Source organism: Hetaerina americana, unplaced genomic scaffold, assembly GCF_022747635.1.
Source record: "Hetaerina americana unplaced genomic scaffold, ioHetAmer1.1.p SCAF_3, whole genome shotgun sequence".
NCBI lineage: Eukaryota > Metazoa > Arthropoda > Insecta > Odonata > Calopterygidae > Hetaerina > Hetaerina americana.
In genome coordinates this window covers 55,945,483-55,961,979 of record NW_027286874.1, presented here as the reverse complement: position 1 = coordinate 55,961,979, position 16,497 = coordinate 55,945,483, and the positions used below count along the sequence as shown (strand labels likewise).

General features: G+C 36.7%; 2 protein-coding genes across 4 annotated transcripts in view; one reads left to right on the top strand and one right to left on the bottom strand.

Annotated features, from left to right (window-relative positions):
• Window positions 1-16,318, top strand: part of LOC139690827 (uncharacterized) — an 85,380-nt gene extending 69,062 nt beyond the window's left edge. Inside the window, exons 2-9 of the mRNA XM_071588415.1 lie at window positions 5,190-5,282; window positions 7,047-7,200; window positions 7,572-7,702; window positions 9,076-9,185; window positions 10,160-10,308; window positions 10,516-10,822; window positions 10,945-11,061; window positions 16,031-16,318. Coding sequence (XP_071444516.1) covers window positions 5,220-5,282; window positions 7,047-7,200; window positions 7,572-7,702; window positions 9,076-9,185; window positions 10,160-10,308; window positions 10,516-10,822; window positions 10,945-11,061; window positions 16,031-16,148 — 1,149 coding nt within the window. The 5' untranslated portion in view covers window positions 5,190-5,219 and the 3' untranslated portion in view covers window positions 16,149-16,318. The remainder of the gene's footprint in view (window positions 1-5,189; window positions 5,283-7,046; window positions 7,201-7,571; window positions 7,703-9,075; window positions 9,186-10,159; window positions 10,309-10,515; window positions 10,823-10,944; window positions 11,062-16,030) is intronic.
• Window positions 5,845-16,497, bottom strand: part of LOC139690826 (FAD synthase-like) — a 31,900-nt gene continuing 21,247 nt past the window's right edge. The window contains exons 13-14 of one of the 3 annotated variants that reach the window (XR_011701513.1): window positions 6,907-7,224; window positions 5,845-6,766 (exon numbers count right to left, since the gene is read on the bottom strand). The gene's annotated coding sequence lies outside the window, so the exon portion shown is untranslated. Of the gene's footprint in view, window positions 7,225-16,497 lie in introns of all 3 variants that reach the window. The other 2 variants (XR_011701512.1, XM_071588414.1) reach the window with 2 other exon arrangements.

Sequence of the window (16,497 nt, the reverse complement as noted above, 5' to 3'; positions counted from 1 at the left end):
TTGGAATGTGGTCCATTTCCAATCTAATAACTTCGACTCAGGACAATTAATCGTTTTACACAGGAGGGGATGACGAATATGACAGGGTCATCCACGTGCAACTGCAAGCGGGCCTCGGTCGCGGCAAGGGAAAAAAGAGCACAGGAAGGAAAGGTTAGGTGAAGGAGATGGCCTCCCGCGAAGAAAATAGAGCAACAAAAGCAGCATCGCAATGCGAACGAAACGCCCTCCAACACGGCGCAATGCAGTCCTGATTACTCCCGTAACTTCGCATGTTGAAATGAGAACGATGTCCCCCTTCTATCCGGACCGAGTCGAGCCCCGTCTCCATCGTCTCTACTCACGTCTTTCGTCCTTCCCCTTAACCTTCCTTCTCATCTCCTCGTCCCTCCCACCACCTCTCCAAGAGCTCCCTTTTCTCCCGGCCTTTACACACGAGTTGTCCTTGGCGGGATGAAGAGAGCCCCGTGGATCAACAAACTTAAAACGGTCCAAGCGCTCGTTTTTTTGAAGCCGTTGGCGTTCACCTCATTTTTTTATTTGGCTCCTCGTCGGGAGCATATCGAATTCTCTTTTGCTCCATTTTGCTCCCTCCACATCCAACCAACTTCGGCCTCTTCCTATCGATCCCTCATACTCTCTTTTGGCACCATCACTATCCTCTATCAAAACCATCAAATCACAGCACGCTTCGAAAAAACTTGTAGTATTCCAAAAAATCCAATTATGTCAGTGTATCTATAAACGCGGAATGAGAAACGTGACATAATTGTACTACTAAATCAATGCTTTCACTATGTTACGACGTCATCTTATTTAAAAGCTAATATTAATAGATTTTCCCTTTATTCACATTTTCATTTCGTAACAACTAATAATTAGGTGCATTGCATGTCATCTAGAACAAATAGGATGTAATTGGGACCTCATTAGATGGGTACACTCTTGTGCAACAAACTTCATTTTGATCTCTAAAATTCAAAAATATTTATTCTTTTTAAGGCTATATTGAAAATACTCGAAAAATGTATTATTCAATTGAAGAATTCGTGGACGATAAGTCATCATGTGTACTCTATCATCATCTTATTTTGCATTTAACTGTATATATGTATAGTGTATTACCTGAAATAATTTATATCTTGTATGTCCCCACTATATTTTGTTCTCTTGAGCGAATTAAAAAAATAGTATTATTATATCAAGTACCGGAAGATGCCTCAGATAGTAGTGGATAGAAGGCTAGGGATGAAGTAATACAGGACGAATATTTTCGAGGGAAGTTGAGTTTGAATTCATTTCAAAGCTGATAAAACAATGCATACATTTACCACCCTGTAGTCACCATCTGTCTGTGTAACAAATGTAATGAGCCAATGAACAAATACTAAAAAAACCTTCCAAAACACTACTCGTGAAGGGTGATTGAAATGTTAAAGATGGGTGAAATACTGAAGGCCGTGAAATAAGTAAATATCTTGTAATGGAAAAAAATAGTTATTAAAGTCAAAGGTCGAAAAGGAGAGAAAAAGAGAAGAAAACCGGAAAATGTAAGGGAAGGAGAGCCAGTAATTTTCGCGGTTTGAGCGCTTATTTTCCGAGTCCAGAGGTGTTCTATCAGATAAGTAAAAATGAATGGTAGGTAGGTGCTCCCTGCAATCCATCCGAATCGGCCAATAATTATATGCTTGGGAAGATTTTCCAAGGGTGTATGAAACTTGATCCCAGAAAAGTGCTTTTCTGTGACGCACTCAAGAGTAAAAAAAACTGTCGATTTATTAGGAACAAACTATTGATTCCCCGGAAAAATAATTATTAAAATGAGAAATAACTTTTATTTATAAAGCATGCAAATAACATTTGAAAATAAAAGTTGGTCAAAGCTAGGTCCGCGGCCGAAAAATCAAGTCGACTAAAAATGAATAGCCATCTTATCTAAGAAGCAACAATCAGCCAAAGCGTGATAGATTTCACGTAGAGAGCGATATAACAGTGGATGGATTATACCCCTAAAGAATGTTTGATACTGATCAAAACAAACCAAGGCGCATCAATCCACATTTCCGCGATCATTGCCTACAACCTCTGGGCAAAATTGGAGCATATCTGAGAGATTTTATTTCTGTAAATTTCGAGCGACGAATGCAGTCAATTGTCGCGTTCCTTGAACTCAAACCTAGCCAAAATGTCAACAATCGGCAACATAAAAATGATACTGATCTACTGTTAAGGTAAGTGACTTCATCTACGTACAGGTAAAATCTTAGCCCGCAACCAAAACGGGCGCACGGACGGGAGAAAGAAAGCAATAAACCACATCATTTTTTTACCGGCTACGAGGCGAAGAATTACCGAATCTCCAGGGGCTACTCAGGGATTTGGTTCAATAACATTATGATTGAGGATAACGGTAGCCTCTATTTGCATACCACAATCGTTTTACCAACGACCAATTTCAGTGACATAACGATCAAACGAATGAAATTTATTGCGAATTTCCTTTCCGCAAATTCAAACTCCAATATTTTAGAATAACTTTCATTCATGATCCAGGCCTCTTGATTCACATGAATGTCAAGTATGTCCAGAAGTGTAGCACTAGAAGAGTAATAGCAGTTCAATTTCGACAGAAATTTCATTATTCCCAAAGAGAAACCCTTTGTTTGGCATTAGTCTAAGGAAACCTAACAAGCTATTGCTTTTTTATTTAAATAAGCAAACTAAAATATAAATTTCGCGTCAACAAATTAAATATTATAAATAAATATTGATAACACTTCTCTCTTTGATGTGAAAAGAAACCCTTCGTTTTTATAGCCGAAAAAGGCAAGTAAAAAGCTTTTCATGTATGAAAAAAGCATGAATGGCACCATATTTATTGTAAGTTGACGCCACTTCAATGGAGAGAATTCAGCTGAAGAATTATTTTAAGGTAACCTACCGGTTAAGGTAGGTTTTTGGATGGACACAACTATCAAATAAATATTTTGTGACTCCTAACAAAACGAAACACAATCCAGCAACCTAGTCTACATAAGGTCCCTCTTATCTATGAGTGCTTCATTCCTCCCTTCATCCCATCCAACATCTCTATCCTGTTCCTGCCCTTTCATCGTTTGCCCAACATTCTCCCCTCTGTCACAGTCTTCAACATCCCACTGCCGGTCAATACACCCTTCGTCCATTTTTCCTGCCTCCATAGGATTTCTCCCAACAAACCCCTCTCTTCGCCCACCATACCTAGTACTTCCTCTTTTGTTTTCTTCTCTGTCCAATTCACCTTCTCCATTCATCTCCACACCCACATTTCACAAGCCTCCAATCTATCCTCCTGCATCAATGACCTGGTTTCCGCACCGTACATAGCTACGCTCGATATCAAAGTTTTTATGAGTCTTATCTTAACATCCTTACCCAACGTCCCTGTCATCAACTCCCTCCTCCTGGTGAAAGCCTCATTGCCTAGCGCAATTCTTCTCCTCATGTCCCCACTACTTAGACCTTGTTCGTCCAAAACACTTCCGAGATACGTAAACTGTTCTACCTGCTCCAGTTTTTGCCCTCCTATTTTAATGTTTAGCTCAGCCTTTTTCTTGATGAAAAATCGCCTAACCTTTGTTTAATTAATATTGATTTTCATCTCATATCTGTCGCACTGAATTTCCAATTCACTCAGCAATGCTTGCAACCCCTTGGCTGGCTGACAAACTAAAGCTTGGTCATCAGCAAACCTAACTGATTTTACGAATTCCCCGCCCACTTTCATTCCTCCCTCCAGTTCTTCCCATGCCTCTTTAATCATTTCCTCTGCATACAGGTTGAACAGCAACGGTGATAATGGGCAACTCTGCCTTACACCTCTTCCTAACACTGCCCATCCGGACTCCCCCTTCCCCACTCACACCGGAGCAGTCTGAGACATGTACAGGTTTGCGGATTAGCCTCCTGTTCCTCCAATCTATTCCTATTTTCTTCAATATACTCAATAGTTTTTCCCTATTTACTCCATCAAATGCTTTTTCGAAATCCACAAAACAGGCAAATACGTCCTGATTGTATTCTATATTCCTTGATTAGTGATCTCATTACTGCAATGGCGTCACGTGTACCTCTCCCCTTCCTAGACCCAAACTGATCATTCCCTAAGTAATCATTTGCCCTATTCTCTATCCTTTTGTTGATGATCCTGAAAACAACTTTAGCTGCGTGAGATATCAAACTTATTGGTCTGTAGTCCTCACAAGATGTAGTCTTAACCTTTTTTGGAATAGGAACTATCACTAATCTCACAAAGTCTCCCGGCCAGATTCCTCCCTCATAAATACTACCAGTCAGTCCATATAGCCTCTTCCTCTCACATTTTCCTAAACCTTTTAGTAGTTCCGCAGGAATGTTATCCACCCTGTGGCCTTAATTAGTTTCATTTCCATTAATTCCCTCTCTATCTCATCGTCGAGGATGCCTGGACCTAAGCTAATTTCCTCAACGTCATGTTCTTTTGCTGTGTCTAACTTTGTTGGTCTAAGTTCTTTATTATACAGTTCTTCAATATATTCCTTCCATCTCTCTTGGATCTTTCCTGTGTTAACTATTATCTTACCCACCTTATCTCTCTCACTGTTAGCATAGATCTTCCCTTCATCTCATATGTGATCCATGGTTTCCTGATCCTTTTTCCATTAACGGTTACTATAGTGTCTTTTCTAACTTTCGATATCCAGCTGAAGAACATAATGCCTTAACTTTTTAAAATCTAAATGCCTTCCCATTCTATTAAATGTCACAATCATAGAAATAAAAATCCCATTTTCAATAGCTTATAGCCAGAGGTATAGGCCCTGATATCAGCCAGGTGAGCCATCTTTAGTTGTATTGCATTTTCAACTGCGACAGATGACAGCAAAACATATAGGAATGATTAAATCTCGTACATGCCTAGGAGGGGTTGCATGACAGACCACATCCCTACAAACTTCTCTCGCAACTGGAGTAACTTCCTTCTTCGATTTTATAACCAATGGTGATTCAAGCGATTCCTTCCCAGCTGCACAGATCATGGGAATATGCATAAAATCCTTTTTTTAAACAATAGTCTTTAAACCTGTGGAATATTAAAGATATTTACAGCAAAGAGTGATGTTTCTCAGTCATGTATAGGAATAATCTTAAACATTTTTCTTTTTCCACAGGTGCTGTCATTTCGTGACACTGAGCAAGCCATGGCTACGATCTCATTAGGTATCAGGCCGGTGGGACATAGGCAATGGCAACAATTAATCCAGGTACAGGTATCCTGTATGTAACCTAATTATAGAATGCCATGTTTTTAAAATACTAAGCGATATTTTCACATGGCCTGTGGTGTAGGAATTGACAAGGGGAAGATTCCCTTGAGAGTAAACACCCAGCAAGGAAAATTACTGACAGTATTACATATCCAATGAAGAAAATCCATGCATAAATCAAATGAATCGGGAAAGAAAAATATATACAAAAAAATGAAAATCTCTAAGCTTTGATAACTGATAACATTAAAATAAGTTTAAATAGCTTTGAATATGGATGCCTTCCGTGAACAAAATGTAATGCTCTGTCAATTTCAATCCACTGCCAGTCAACCATATCGGTCAAAATATAACTTTCATGCTTGCAAACAATTCAATTTTGGGGAGATATTAAAGAGAAGAAAAAGCACAGAGGTGAAATGATGCAGAAAAGATTTGAAAAGGGCCCTCTTTGTAACATTAAATGTGTCACTGATGCAAATAATTAAATGAACCTTTAAGTTCTTAAATCATTTTATTTATGATATAGGATCTACATATGACCAACACAGAGCTATCTATATACGCAAAATTTTGTTAAATTGAGGAATTAATTAGAACTGATGTTACTGAACAATAATCACACAATAGTCACCAGACCAAAATTAGCTGACAGCAATCCAGGAATGTGGAGAGAAATAAAAATATTTATTTCCATACCTAGTAATTCAAAAATGTGGGGGAGGGAAACATGGGACAAGGATAATACTACATGATATGCCATCAGCATGGCCACCAGATGTCCACAAAAATGGCCCTTATAAAGTCACTTTAAAATGAACACTAAATTTTCTCCTATAAGAAATTCCTTTTCCATCATTAGCATTGAAAACATAAATTCATGTTACAAGAAAATTTCAATTCAATGTTCTAAAATGTAAGAAATTACCCCATTGATCCCTAAAAAATAAAAATATCACAACTTTAAAATAGGTAATTCTGCAATGGCACATTAAAGGTATTTTGAGGAAATCAGACATTTTATGGCTACTGTTCTTCTCAATATATGTTCTAAACAGGCTCTATGTGTTTAGCATTAATAGAAAACAGTGAAATACATAAAAATATCTTACTGGAATTTCTGCCTCTCAATTATTTCACTGATTCTTGAGCCTGTCTTTCCCTTTGCAATTTTTTTCCTAAAAGACAGGCAATCAAGAAAAAATATGCTGAAGGCCCTAGAAAGAACTTTTCAGAAAAATTTTATTCTAGAACAAAAGAAGTTTTACACAATTTTGTGGTTTCATATTCTCAAAGATACTCTATTTCAACTATGTACCTGACATATTCCATGTTCAAGATGATCAGTTCACATGCAACTTCAGAATTTTCCACAGAATGGCTTTTCAGGGTGAAGTCAATGACATTTTTTAATAATGTAGAAAAACATGAAGACATTTCTTTAATAATGCGTATCCATTTTTTCCATGAAGCCAGCCTAGCTACATTAAATTTAAACAATAAATATGTCCCCATGAACAATTTTTATTTCAGAATAATGACACTTGATCATAAAACATTATTATTTCCAAAAACATATGAAGACTATTACATCTATGGAAATGATCAGAAATTGACTTACCATCTAGTGGCCATTGCCTAAAGTGTATTTCAAATTTGAGATATCAAGGTCTGTTTAAAACCAAAATATACTGCATGATATTTCTCCTTTCATACAAGTAAATAAAATGAAAGTAATTCCCTCATATTTGTACCAATTAGGCAGTTGCTGGATTGCTGGTTCTATTATCAGCCCGAGAAGGAGAAGGCCATGGCAGGTTGATGGATCCTCCAGCAAGGAACAGTATGTGGCGCTTTGGATTCCCAAATCCAGTCAATTACAATGACAATGAACTATTTTGTGGTGGATATGCAGGTGAGTGACTTGGCCAATACACACCTAGGGGCAAAAACAATTGGATTATTTTTATGCTATTGATAAATATCAATAACATCTCAAAATCTTTGAAAATTTTACTAGCCTACCACAGTAAATATAGTTCAATACAAAAGAATACATCACATATATCAATGCACACATAAATATCAACTGGATTAAAATATAACATTACCTAACTCTACAGGTTGCAATTCTAAATTTATGAATGAAATGCCACTTTCTATGAAAGTATCCCTCAAACTTGAAAATATATAAATGAAACAGCATAAAAACATGAGTTGATTCAAATTCTCTCATTTGGTCTATCTCCCAGCATATCTCCTTCTCTCTTTTTACTCCATCCGCAGTGCAGTGGGAGCAGAACCAAGGACGATGTGGGCTGTGTGGAGACCCTTGGCATTTATCAGATCCTAAGCCTCATGAGGCAGGTGGGCAATTTGCTAAAGGCATAATTGGACGTCACTACAGTGTTGGGCAAGTAAGTCAACTACAAATAATATCTAAGATATGTTGATTCTTACATCTTAATTTGGGCAATATCCATTGTGCATTTTAAAACATTGTCAACTGTAAAAGCCAAGAGAGTGCTGTTACCAACAAGGATTAGTTTTCAACTAACTCTTTGATGGTTGTCAATGCATATTGGCTTCAGTTAAAGCGATCTATTTTCCCAATAAAGGTCAACTTCCTCTTACATGCAATACAGGTAGAGTAACAATATTCTGAGAATTTATCAAAAACATAGTTGGATTAGATAGCTTCCATTGAGAAAGCTTGCAGAAGGTCAAAAATAAATTTAGTCTTTATTTTATTCTCAAAATCTAGATTTTGTTCCTGAAAATCATGTGACCATGACAAAATAAAGGTATTTAAAATAAATACCCATCACATTTAAAAGCTACTTGAGTTATGTTACTTAAAATTTACAGACTGTAGTTACTTATGACTAGAATCTGTAAATTTTTGGTCTCAGTTTTAGTTAAACGTAATTCAAATTTACAAGGAATATTTTTTAATCTTTCTACAATACTCTTAGTTAAAATTAGATACAATATATTTAAAGACAAGTACAAATCAAAAAAATCAAAAACAATCTAACAATGCAACAATTTCAGAGTAAAAATCATTCACCTTGCCCAGGATCCCTTGTAATGCACACATAGCAGATGACTCCGTTAAAAGTTACTGTGGTGGCATCTCTCACAGTTTCTTGGAAAAACAATCTTGTTTAGATACCTTTAATTTTATGTGCACTGAGTAACCTGGCTTATGGAAGAACCCAATCGAGAGAACAAAAATGTTATTCCTATCTTTTTTGATCACTTTCTTTAGATTCATTTTCACTCTTGATGATGCTAACTTGAAAATATTATAGGTGAAAATATGAGTAAATATATTAATTATCTTGATGTGGGTAAGCATGCTTACCAAGGATGAATTACGAATTTTCATCGAGCATTGTATTTGAGTTTGATGTTCAATATCATGTTCAATCAATGTTAGGGTGATTATTGGCTGGGAATGAGTTAGCAGCTCTGGTAAATTGTGATAGCTACATAGATAGCAAGTTGATTAAGCATACAGGCTAAGTGTTTTTAGTTTGAAAAGTTTAGTTATTATCAGACATTTTTGTTCACCTGGTGATGATTAAGTCGGTTTAATGATGTGATAATTAAATGGATTTCAAACCTACCATTATAAACCATATAACATGCAAATTATCCATGTGCACCTTGCATTTATGAAACATTTCTGTTCATTGAACATTTATAAGAGTAACTGGTTTAAAAGAGTATGCAAGGTTTTATTAGAGGTTAATAGTATAACTTGAAATTATCTTTTTCTCAACAGGAAATACATATAGAAGTGGAGTTAACAGCAAATCACTGGGGTAGATTTGAAATGTACCTATGTCCCAACAACGACCCAGAAGTGGAAGCTACAGATTCATGTTTCCAAAGGTATTCTTCTTCTTAGAATAGTTATTTTCTCTTGGCCACAGCAATTGAATTCAATTCCCTCTTATGCAACATAAATTCCAAATATATAGAATAAACAGCACAAGTTGTGATAACATATTAAACCAGCTTTTCTCTATTATTCTATGCATAAATTATACATATAATGCCATAAGTTTTGATACACATGAGTACTTATGCATTTATATTACATGTACAAAAGTAAGGTAAGGAAAAATAAGATACATTTCCTTGGTGATTTCCATAGTGTTCTCATTCTATCACTCCAAGTCTATATCATGTTATTTATGCAGCATTTCCATAGAAATTGATACTCATTATTTCTATAATCTATGAGCTGATACTCTTGCCATTGCCAGATGTTCACCAATGATTCTTTTGAAGATTAAGAACCCAAAGTAACTGGCAGTTTAAAGTGGCAATATTGATGGAATGTGAAATTTACTTAGGATTTCAATTAACATATCATACTTTTTTTAAAATTACTACCTAACAAAAAGAATATTAGATTATGAAAAATGCTGATTTACAGTCATTGCAGATGTAAGCAACATAGATTCATTTAAGTGTTTTTTCACATGCTAAAACTGGCATTACTATATACAGTAGAACCCCTATATTCAGGGGTGTCACGTTCTTAGGCTTTTCACAGAAAATAAAGAACACTATGATTTATTTTTTTCATTTGCATACTTAAGGTCAGTTTATAATGCAAGGGTAATTCCTGCATAAGCATGTGCATATCTACACATTCATTACTAGTAAACACATAAAATGAATTATGCATGCATTGAATTGTAACTGCATTAAAAATATTCTGATGTGTTCAAAATATTCTGATGTGTTCAATTGATTATGGCATGTCTTGATTTGCCTTAATCCTATGCTTAATGACTCATATATGCTATAACTTAAGTACATTATTATGTAATTATGCAAGTAACTTAATCTTACAGGTATCCCCTATTCATCTCTGGCACACGTCGAGAAGTAGGGTTCCACATACCTTTGGATACAAAGAAGAAAGAAACTTTTCGCTATTCTGTACGTTTACCACCTTTTGTAACCTGTACACAATGTGTTATTCAATGGACATATTACACAGGTAAATATCGCCAAGGGTACCACAAAAAGTATATTTTTCTACACATAAGAGCTAATTAAGATTGATTTCTAATGGAAAACAATACATCCCCTAAACAACACATTTAAATTGGTACAATCAGATAAATCTGTGGGTGATTTAAAATAGAAACACTAGTAATGAAAATTTCATTGTAAACCATATCCTAATGTGTATATTATTCCTTAGGCAACATGTGGGGCACATGCCCAAATGGAACAGAAGCTGTGGGTTGCGGCCGACCAGAGACTTTCCGCAACTGTGCTGATGTATCTATAGTGACTAGCAGTGGGACTTTTCCTCCTTTACCACCATCCTTTTTACTATCCAATTTCTTGCAGAAGATTCAGCCATTAACTGACTTTGAATCCTTTGCCTTCCGGACGCCATACTCTCAAGCTAATGCATTAGTTCCTTTCACAAGGAGTGACAACCCATTCCTACTTTATTATCGTGATGCCAAAAGGCCAAATGTGGTTCATCCTTTAATTATCAGGTAATTTATTTCAAGTATGATATCAATAAATTGGATTAATTTAGTGCATTGAGAGAAAAGACCTTCAAAGTAACCAAACAATAATTTCATCTTGAAGTCAATTACATTTTTTTCTTTATTAGATCTCAGGTATGCTTAGGAAAAAATTTATATGCCCGAATTCCTGGAATGGATAATTGGTGCCAAACCAACTGTCTCAGATATCCTCCTAACTGCCCAAGTGAAATCTGCACCTGCCCGTAAGTATATAACTCCTATTTTATCAAAAGGAGCTACTTTGATAAAAATAAATTACCATATTTCATGGCATATATGCATCCTCATTTAAGTAGGGTACACCCAAGACAAAGGTTTTAACAGTCCCCGTGCAAGTCATTTATTAGGGCAATCTTTTTAAGCAAATATATTGACTCAGTAAGAAGAGCACATGCTGTTTTTTTTATAATCAGTGGTAGTAAAATATGATTAAGTTCATTTGATGTCTTGCTTGCACCTATTTCATATTTTATGTATACAAGTAAATATAATAATCTAAATTTCATTGAGTCAAAGTAGGTAGTACTTACCATTTCTGGTAAAAATAACATTTAGATTTGAACATTAACCTATGGAGTTGCTTATACCTTCACATATTAGATGTGGGTGATTTTTTAAAAAACGATTCATCTTATATGCCATCAAATATAGTATTAAGAAGAAGTAAAAGTAAAATACAAACTTCCACTAACTTAAGACCTATCAAAACCCATGATGACTGAGCACAAATACTACAGCCCAGCCAAGCCTATCTTGATAGAGGTCACAATATTTGATTTATGACCTTTTGTGGAAAATAATTTTGAGACATGGTCATCTCAAAATTTTATCACCATAAATGTGCAAGAAGATAAATTTTAATGTCTGCAAAAATTAGACAGTAACGTTACTGATAAGAATTGTTAAATATTTTCATTACAATTTGATGAACTGTTTGAATGGACTATTTTCCAAAGCAATAAATTTTCAGAGGGATAGCATTATGCATATATTACTTCAGCATTATGGTTATATGAATAATTACGTAGAAATCACAGCAAAGCTTGAAATTTAGGGATTTCCTCCCTAAGTCTACCCCTCGGTTAAGTAGGGTGTGGCCAGAATTAATGAGAATTTCCATTAATTGTTGTGTCCCTTTGAAAGCTTGGGATCTCATTTCTTTTCAGGGCCTTGGATCATTTGATTTCCATTGAGTAAATCACTCAGATTTTTCTCTTTAGTCTCAAAGCTGTTTCATATTACCACCTTGGGATATTAGTTTTCAGATGCATTAGAAATTTCTTTTGTAATTTAGTATGGTTAACTAAAATGTAGGAATAGACATGGCTGATCCCAATGCTGCGCGACACAGCATCCATGCAAAAATTGACTTAAATAGTCTCTAATAAAAGATAGGTCTCTGCAATAGGTCTCCCAAAGGTTTTAATGAATACCCATTAGAGCTGAGAAAGAAGTGAAAATTAATGCATTGCTTGCAGTAAACTCAGCAGATAAATAGAAGGGCAAATAATCCTTCATGATCTTAAAGGATATGGACATTAACGATAGTTTTATTACACTTCGCTGTAATATACTGGTTATTTCTAATCTAAAGTAAGATCTGGTGTTTTCCCAGCGTATCTGCTTATCGAAGTTTTCTCCGGTCTTCCATCGGGTCAGGGGTTCCATGTTGGCCAACATTTCGACACTTGAGTCGAGCATCATCCTCAGGGCTGATGAGTGCCAACTCTGTATTTTGGCAGTCTTATATATAGGGAGAGATTTAGAGCCTCTTGATTGGTTGCCTGGGCACCATACTATCTTCCTTCCATAACCTTCATCAGCACCAGTTTCCATGCATTCTGGGAACAGCCAGAATTTGGTCCGAGCAACCAACCGAACAGACAAGTAACCTTGTTCCATCAAATTTTAATGGCGTGGTCCATCTCATTGCTGTGCTCAGCAATGGCTGATTTTCCTGTTCCCCCTAGCCATAGGTGTTGTTGGTATTCCTTTAATCTTGTCCCAATGGTCACCTGGTCTCTCCAATGTAGATGTCTCCGCATGCACACAGGACCTGGTAAATGCCTGGCGTCTTAAGGCCAATTGAACCCTTGGTTCTGACAAGAATATTTCTGATTTCTCTTGGTGGTTTATGGATGGCCTTGATGTTGTGCCTCACCGTAGGACTTGTCTTAGAGAATCTCTCGTATTTTACCATGGTATTCTTCCTTTTCTATGATCACAATAGCGTTCCCCTTGTCCGCTGGCAACACCATGACAGCCGTATTCTTGCACAACACTTTGAGTGCTTCGCGTTCCTACTTGGTGGTGTGTGATTTGGGCAGCAAGGCCCTTTTCAGGACCATTGACACGATTCCTCACTTCTGCTGCTTCGGCAGGAAGCTTCCGGACTGCATGCTCAATTCCTTCAGTGAAGTCAGTGTAAGGAATAGACCAAATGGTTGGTGCAAAGTTCTGCCCTTTTTGAAAGAAATGAGATGATGGACTCGTCCAATTCTGTGATCATGGAAAAGGAAGAACACCATAGTAAAATATGAGAGATTCTCTCAGACAAGGCCTACAAATGCTTGTCCCATGACCCCATCGTGAGGAACACTAATGTGCTCATCAAGAAGACCGGTATACCTGCCAAGACCACCAAAACCTTGAGACCACAAGTACCTGTACCTCCAAGACTATACAGATTACCCAAGATTTACAAGACCAGCACACTACTGAGACTAATTGTGAGTGCAATCAGCTCCCCTACCTCCAACTTGGTGAAGCACCTCACTGGAATTCTGGCACCACATGTATGCTGCTGCAAGCATCACATCAGGAACTCGACAGAAATCGTTAAAATCCTGGGGGAGATCTGTGTAGAAGAAAGGGATATCCTGGTGAGTTTGGGTGTGGTATCCCTATTCACATGGGTCCCCTTGGCTGACACCTTATGCCTCCTGGATGCCAAGTTTAACACTGCCACAGTGACGTTATTTTGCCACATTCTAACATCCACTTACTTCCAATATGATGGAAAATACTTTGAGCAAGCTGAGGGAGTGGCAATGCGATCTCCACTCTCCCCTGCCATACCCAACTTCTTCATGGAAGATTTTTGAAGAAAAGGCACTCAAATCAACCCCACTCTGCCCAAAGAATTTCTTCCAGTATGTTGACAACACTTTTGTGGTTTGGCCACATGGAAAGGATGCGCTCAACCAATTCCTACTGCACATGAACTGCCAACACCCAAACATCTCCTTCATGATGGAATTAGAAATCGACGGCAAACTCCCTATCCTCGACATCCTAATCCAGCAGAAGAGTAATGGTACACTCAGACACAGGGCGTACCACAAGCCAACCCACATGGACCGGTACCTCAATGGAAGGAGCCACCATCACCCAGCCCAGTGGCAAGCAGTGCTGAAACAAACTTTTCCATCGAGACAGGGCCATCACCGATAAGACAGTTTGTCAGAGGAGATGAGCCACCTCAGAGCAACCTTCCTTCAAAATGGATACAGTACATGCAATATTTCATTGGCCCCTAAAAAGGTCCTTTAACCCACGGGTGTGTACAATGCAGGAGGAAAAGGAGAAACCAAAACCAGGCTCTGCTTGCTATATGTATCTTTGGTATCTGGGAAAATATCAAAAATATAGGCGAGGAACAACATCAAGGCCATCCACAATCACCGAGAGAAATCAGAAATTTTTTTGTCAGAGCCAAGTACCCAATTGGTCTTAAGACCCCAGGTATTATTTACCAGGTCACATGTGCATGCAGAGATGTCTACATTGGAGAGACCATTGAGACAAGATTAAAGAAACACAATGAAATCTACGGCTGGGGCAGACAGAAAAATTAGCCATTGCTGAACACAACATCAGGATAGACCACGACATTAAATTTGATGGAACGAGATTAATAGCCTGCTTTGTTGGTTACTGGGACCAAATTCCAGCTATTCCCTCCGCAACATGTGGAAACCGGTGCTGATGAAGATTAAAGAAGGCATTAAATTCGATGGGAAGAGGTTACTTTCCTGCTCCATAGGTTAACGGGACCAAATTATTAAAGAATCTATTGAAATAAAACTGGAGAGACGTAATTTCAATAGAAATTCTGGCTATTCCCCTGGCAATGCATGGAAACCAGTGCTGATGAAGGTTAAAGAAGGAACAAAAATAACACAGAACCATGGCGACCAATCAGGAGGCTCTAACATGACCATGGACCAATTATGAGTCACCTGACCCATGACCACATATATATAACATGGCCAAAATGCAGAGTTGGCACTCATCAGCCCTGAGGGCAATACTCAAGTTGAGTGTTGAAACATTGGCCAACATGGAACCCCTGACCTGGTGGAAGACCCATTAAAACTTCATATTTCCAATATATCATTAAATATTTATTATGAAGTATGCAGTATTGGCTAAATGATAATTGCTTTACTATCTAAAATTATTTGTGCTACATAAACTCAGATTCAGTAAATATATTTTGAACAAAATACTGCTATATAACCATCACCGCTTTGGAAATATACATGAGGAAAATTATGGCAGGCTAGATAAAATTATTATTAAAGATATAAGTTATAACTTGCTTCAAATATATTCAATTCCTTTGGCCATAAACCTTACCATTGTAATCAGTTTGACCAACATCTTAAAACAGAGGTTAATTAATTAAAACTTTTATCCTCACCTGAATTGCTGTCATTTTATTGCAAACATTCCAAGCTTGTACTTACACAAAAAGTGACTATTTTCTAAATGGGTTAAATTGAAGACGGGACGAATGAAATCTAATTACAATTCTGCAATTTCAAATGCTTAACTTCTCATTGACAGCAAATATTAAAAATATGTTTATGGCAAAAATTTTGAAGATAGAAAATTTAAAATACCATACAAAGCTGTATGGTTATATATAGATGGCAACTCTGCAGTACTTGTCCCGCGGGTTTTTCAGATGGGGCATTTGTCTCATTTTACAATAATCCTCACAGCGGTCAAATCATGAGAAACAAAAATTTTGAGAGCCCAAAAACTTAACTTTGAATGCACCACTCCAGTTCTTTTTTCTTCTTCAAAACTAAATTACCATAAAGTAATAACTTTAACCTCTCCCCTCATAAAAGTAAAACTCCATTAACTAAATATGTATTTCAGGGAGACCTGTGATGCAGTAGGAGACATAGCAAATCAAGAAGGAGCTGATGTGTACTGCCAAGATAAATGCATTGTATATCCATCAGATTGCCCTAAGCACCGCTGCAGCTGCAAGTGATGAGCAAAATATAGTTACCAGATAAATCAATTGGCATCAAGAAGAAAAAAAAAGAAGTTTTGCAACAAGATAAGGCTATGAAATTTAATTTCACTGGAAAATTTCATTTTAAAAAATGTTTAGAAAAAAATGTAACTCAACCTTTAAAATAAATTTTAGCCTGAGAATGAAGGAACACATCATTACTTCAAGTTTTAATTATCTTTCCATCTTTGGAAAAAGATATTTTCTCCATCATGGATCATCTGTATAAATATTTTTAATAAAAATATGATGTTTCCTTAAAAGCCACTGTTTCACACTTTTACTTTCTTACTCAAACACTTTATTTTTACATAATTAATTATAT